This window comes from Adiantum capillus-veneris, chromosome 10, assembly GCF_014529385.1.
Source record: "Adiantum capillus-veneris isolate H3 chromosome 10, ASM1452938v2, whole genome shotgun sequence".
NCBI lineage: Eukaryota > Viridiplantae > Streptophyta > Polypodiopsida > Polypodiales > Pteridaceae > Adiantum > Adiantum capillus-veneris.
The window spans coordinates 122,394,932-122,400,745 of NC_140940.1; the positions used below are offsets into that span (position 1 = coordinate 122,394,932).

A 5,814-nucleotide genomic window follows, 5' to 3' on the forward strand; every position below is an offset into this window, starting at 1 on the left:
TATAATGATGCCTACACGTGACTCTTGCCCGATGGTACGCGGCCCTTGGTCGACCATGTAACATGGCTAATATTTGGAAGCGATAAGCACCTCCCCTTGTGGGCCCTCAGGTGTGTCGAAAAAAGAAAAGAAAAGAAGATGTTTATTTCAAAGTCTTTCAATATCACTATATGGGTATTTTGTCATATATTGAAGGTTGTTAAAGTTATTTTCAACAAGAAAAAATCGCTCGTCACCATGAAATGCTCTCCACAAAAGCACGTCCCATATCTTCCATCTTACGCATGCCAGCTCTTTAGAGCATTCACAAGGCTTTTCATGTGAGTCTTCTTCCAACTTCTCAAAGTGAAGTGCCAAAGAATATGATTGCAATTGAGCAATTGACCCAAGAGAGTGTTAAATTAGCTAATCTTAGTGTTTAGTTAATGTTGTTAAACATTAGCTCATCTCAATGTTTAGCTAATGTTGCTCATGCATTTTGTCATATATTGAAGGTTGTTAAAGTTATTTTCAAGAAGAAAAAATCGCTCATCACCATGAAATGCTCTCCACAAAAGCACATCCCATATCTTCCATCTTACAGATGCCAGCTCTTTAGAGCATTCACAAGGCTTTTCGTGTGAGTCTTCTTCCAACTTCTCAAAAGTGAAGTACCAAAGAATGTGATTGCAATTGAGCAACCAAAGGTTGAATTGACCCAAGAGAGTATTAAATTGGGGAAAGAATGATAAAAGGAAAGATAATTTGGAGAGTTGGTTTGATTCAACGATTACTTTAACCGTGAGGTCTTTGGTTGAAGCCTACCATTACATAATCTCATGCAGTTTCACTACTTGACTCTGATGTAGTGTTTTCTACATAGAGCAAGCCTCTTTTATGAATAAATTGCCTGGAGTGAGTTCATAATGGTTTAAGACCAGCAAAGACCAACCAGAGGATAGGAAAGGGAAATAAAGAGACTAAGTCAAGGTAGCAAAGCTGGGACAATACACAAGTAAGGAGCTGGACGAATTTCCCCTACAGGTAAAAGAAGAATCAGCCTAACAAGGACAATAGGGGGTATGTCATCAATTGATGACATGGTGAAAACAAGGGCAATTAGGGGTATGTCATCAATTGATGATGGAGCTAATGTGGCAACTTGTAACTTGACAGATATGACACGACAAAACTTACATGGCATGACAGCCACGTGGCGACCTGATGACATGGCAGGATGGGCGACAGCAATCTCTAAAAGGACAATCTCTAATAGCTTTTCTCAGCAAAGCAAGCAACTATTTGAGCTAGAGTTGTGGTTAAGCACTTGCTTTTGAGAGATTCCTAGGAGTTATAAAAGCAAACTTACCTTCCATGTTTTGTACAGAGACATAATGTGCCGGTTCTCTCAGTTACAAAGAACAAGTATAACCAATTGAAGTATCAACAAAGAAAGAGATAGTGCCAGAGGCACCTACCTCTGCAGTTCTCAAAGAGGCACTCCCAACTCTCGCTTTTTCTGTGCAGATGATCCTATTTGGTCTTGAAGCTGCTGCAGATCACGAGGTTCGAGGTCTGTGCAGCTCATAACCGCCAGCTCAGGAGCACCAGCATTCTCATGAAATCTTCACCATTCCCGTCCTCTATGTAGGTTAGACCCATTCAAAAACCAATTTCCTTCTAATTTGCTTCATACTCACTCATCCCTTCTGTCAGGTTCAAGTTTGCGAACATAACATATGGTGAAGTGATTTCCAAGTCAAGATCAAGTACTCGCTTCGCAATCCGTGCTCCCCGTTCAAAATCAGCTTGACACCTGCATGCACCTAACAAAGCCATGAATGAGATTATTCTTGGTAGGAACGGCATTCTGTTGATCAGATGCTCTGCCTCGTCGAGCAATCCAGCCCGTCCAAAGAGGTCAATGGCACAATCATAATGGTCCACAAGAGGTGACAAGCTATAGTCCCACATCATGGATGCAAGAAAACGGTAGCCTTCGTGGACAAGGCCAGCATGGCTACAAGCAGTGAGCATGTTAACAAAAGTCACATTGTTAGGTGTAAGGCCGGAATCCTGCATCCCCGTGAACAAGCAAACAGCTTCGGTCCCGAATCCATTTTGAGCATAGGTTGTGATCATAGCTGTCCACAGAATGACATCCTTGTCAGGAATGGAGTCAAAAACCCTTTTCCCTGCACAAAGACTGCCGCATTTTCCATACAGATTGACAAGGGCTGTGGCCACTGCCGCATCAAGATCCAAACCCTTCTTTGTGACACCAAGGAAGACTTCTTCCCCTCTTGATGATTCAGAGAGGTTGGCACATGCCTCAAGAACAACCAAGTACATAGCTTTTGCTGCAGTTACTCCATCCATTTCCATTCTGAGATATAGCTCTAAAGCCTCCTCATAGTTTCCACTCCACATATATACTGTTAATAGGGCTGTCCATGACAGGGCATCATGCACTTGCACCATTTTAAACACCCAAACTGCATCCTGCACATTGCCCAGCTTACCATACATAGTTATAAGAGAAATCCCCATTGCATCGTCTAGGTCATATCCACTTTCTACAGCATAGGCATGCATGAAAACTGCCTCACCAAGTAGAGACTCTGCAACACATCCATCAATAATGCTAGAAAGAGTTGAATTGTCTGGTGATATTTCATTCTTGAGCATCTGTGTGAATATCCGTAAAGCGTCTCTACACTTTCCTCTCTGCACATGAACCAATATGATGGTATTCCACGAGACCAGATTGTGCTCCGGCATCTCCTCGAACATCCTGCAAGCAACTGCTAAACTACTACATCTACCATACATACTCATAAGTGCCGTGCCCAACACAACGTCTGACTCAAGCCCCAATTCAACAATGTAGTTATGCAATTGCTCACCTTCAGTTAAGAATGCAGGAATCGGACATGCATCAAGAATATGAACGAATGTAAAATTATCCGGAAATACCCCCTGCTTATGCATAGTACCGAAAAGATAAAAGGCCTTGAGAAACTCTCCATGCTGCGTGAGGATTCCAAGCATGACATTCCACGAGATGACAGTGCGTTCGTGTAACTGTTGAAACACTTGCCAAGCTGCGTCCAAATGGCCACACTTCCCATACATGTGAGTGATACTCGTTCCTAGCATAACATCAGACCCAAGTATTGCATTAAGCGCAAGCATATGGATCTTGATGCCCTCCACAACATCTGCCTTATTGGCACATGCAGAGAGCCCATGCAGGAAGGTGACCCTATCAGGCAACACCCCCTCCTGCAGCATGCGGTTGAGATGTGATGATGCGTCAACATCCAGACTGAATTGGGCATGCAGCGAGATAAAAGAGTTCCACAGTGCCACATTTTTCTCAAATGGTTGCACAAACACTTTGCGAGCATCCCCCAAGACACCACAGTTGCCATACATGCTAACAAGAGCGGTTCTTAAAAAGATATTAGACCCATATCCCATCTCTAATACGCTAACATGCATCTTCCTCCCTTCAAAGAATGCCGCTGATTCAGTACATCCAGAGATAATACTAAGCATAAAAATCCTATCTGGCAAGACACCTTCTACTTGCATATGACCAAGAAACTGCAATGCATCTGCCCTGCAAACATGCTGCAGAAGCGCATCAATCATTGCAGTCCAAGCTACTATGTTGTGCTCAGGCATATCATTAAATATCTTTTTCACATCCTTCAAGCTTCTTCTCTTACTGTACATGTTAAGGAGAGCATTGATGACAAGGTTGTCCATTATGGGCACATCTACCATCATGCGTGCATGTAATCTTTGGCCTTCGTATAGAGGAACTTGACATGAACATGCTGTTATGACACAGACAATGGTGAAATTATCTGGAAGAGTACCCTCACACAGCATTTGATTAAACAAAGCAAAGGCCATCTGATACTTCCCTAGATGCGCATACGCTCTGATCATCACATTCCAAATGAACACATTCCGCAGATGCGTGTTCAAAAGAAATAAAGCATGTGCAGCATCAAGGTCACCACATCTACTGTACATTTGTATAAGTTTCCCATGTAGAGATGAGTCACCATCCACCTGATTTTTTATGCTGCAGTCATGGATGCACATACCAAGGGCCAGAGATTTCACATTTCCACACCATTGCAATAGAGTGGCAGTGGTAAGCCTGCTTTCTGATTGTCCCATGTAATTCTCTTCCTCTGCAAAGCATAATCTCTGTGCACATTCTGAGGTGGAGTACCATCTCCGAAGAGAAAGAAAGCCATAGCCAGAGGGCACTCGAGGAAGCTGGTGCATACACTTGTTGGAAATCGTGCCAGACAGACTGGCCAAGCACTAGGTAGTACCAGCTTTTACATGTCTATTGCCGTAGAACTTTGCAGATCGAAGTGATTTCAAGGGGGCCGTGACTTTGGCCAGAGAAGAGAATTCATTCGTGCTAGCATCTTTTGGCTCTCTATTAGGCTGGTAGGCTGGATTGAGGGCAGACTTGCATGCCTGCTACATGCTTCTGTCTTCGTCTGCTTGTATGCGCACGGACGCTTCTCCTGTGCCGGGGCAGACATGCCTTCGAAGTTCGAAGGTTTGAAGCAGCGAGTAGCATACGCAGAACACGCGTTGAGTTCAAAACTGATCGTTGATTTTCTAAAATAGTTGGCCAAGATGGCTGTCCTCTGAACAGTGTCTTGTCACTTTGAGGTGGACACCGTATGAAAAGTAGTTGAAATTGAGGATCAGATTTGACAATGGTTTGCTGAGTCTTACCAAGTTTAATTAACACTAGTTTGGTACCAAACAAGTGATACAATCACGGGGCCTGCCAATACCAGATAGCAAACAGACGGAGTGTTAAAGCCATAAAAGATGTCTTGAAGTAGGGTTTTCCTTTGGAAATCAAAGATTCCATGGAAATCTTGCGGACTATTTAATGAGCTCGAGTAGTTGCTATGGTTCCAAGTGGGAGGTTCAATGTAGGGAGGTTCAAGCTTTGGTTTGAGGTTCTTGAAGGGGTATCTAACTTGGATACCCCTTTTGATTCAATAGGAAAAGGAAGTTAGGTTGGGTTCACAGTAGGCGGTGGCAGAAGAGAGTACGCAATAGCAACCAATGGTTGCAAGCCATGTAGGAAATGGCGTTCACACCATGAGGCGGCAGTAGCAGAATTTCATGCCAACACATGGTAGAGAATTCCCTTTTCTTCTTCAGCCCCCCCGCCCCCCCTCCCAAAAAAAACCTTCTTTCACCCTCCACGTCTGCAAAAGTGACTCCCATGTTCTGCCACGCATGCAAAAAGAATTTAAAATCTGTTATTTCAACTTTGTTTAAATATTATTTCAACATTCCTAGCGATCTTTTCCACCAGGTAGTGCGGTGGCAGAAGAGCCTCTGCATAATAGCTTCACTTCTTCCGCCGCCCTCTTGTGAACCCAACCTTAGAAGTTGGAAGAAAATCGGTGAGCGTAGATGGCGGGGAGTGATGCGAGCGGGTGAAGGAGGAGCACTGCATGGAGTCTAGCTTTGCTTGCCAGCACGAAAAGGCTTATGGTAAATACCATCTTGGCATGGGCACTGAGTGTCTCTTCCAATGTCAGAGTGGAGGAAGCACTGATCACTTCAATCACGGCGGGTTCGACAGGAAGGGAGGCAACACTGCCATAAATATTACAGATACCTCATCTTTGCAAGTTCGATGCAAGTAATCAGAAGGCATAACGCTGGATGTATTTGACAACCACACTTTGTCACCATTGCATGACAACAACAAGTTAATTACCTTCCACAGAGACATTGGAGATGCATATGAGCAGAGTTGGAACAAAAGCG

General features: G+C 43.8%; 1 protein-coding gene across 1 annotated transcript; it reads right to left on the minus strand.

Moving 5' to 3' along the window:
- Nucleotides 1-960: 960 nt before the first annotated feature.
- LOC147449568 (pentatricopeptide repeat-containing protein At5g27110-like) lies at nt 961-4,620 on the minus strand. Its single transcript, XM_086521984.1, has one exon. It carries the CDS (start codon nt 4,285-4,287, stop codon nt 1,660-1,662), a length of 2,628 nt encoding a protein of 875 aa, XP_086378110.1. The 5' UTR covers nt 4,288-4,620; the 3' UTR covers nt 961-1,659.
- Between the last annotated feature and the right edge of the window lie 1,194 nt (nt 4,621-5,814).

Coding starts and splice junctions, on each gene's coding strand:
- LOC147449568 (XM_086521984.1), bottom strand. CDS start 4,287: ATGCACCAGCTTCCTCGAGTGCCCTCTGGCTATGGCTTTCTTTCTCTT.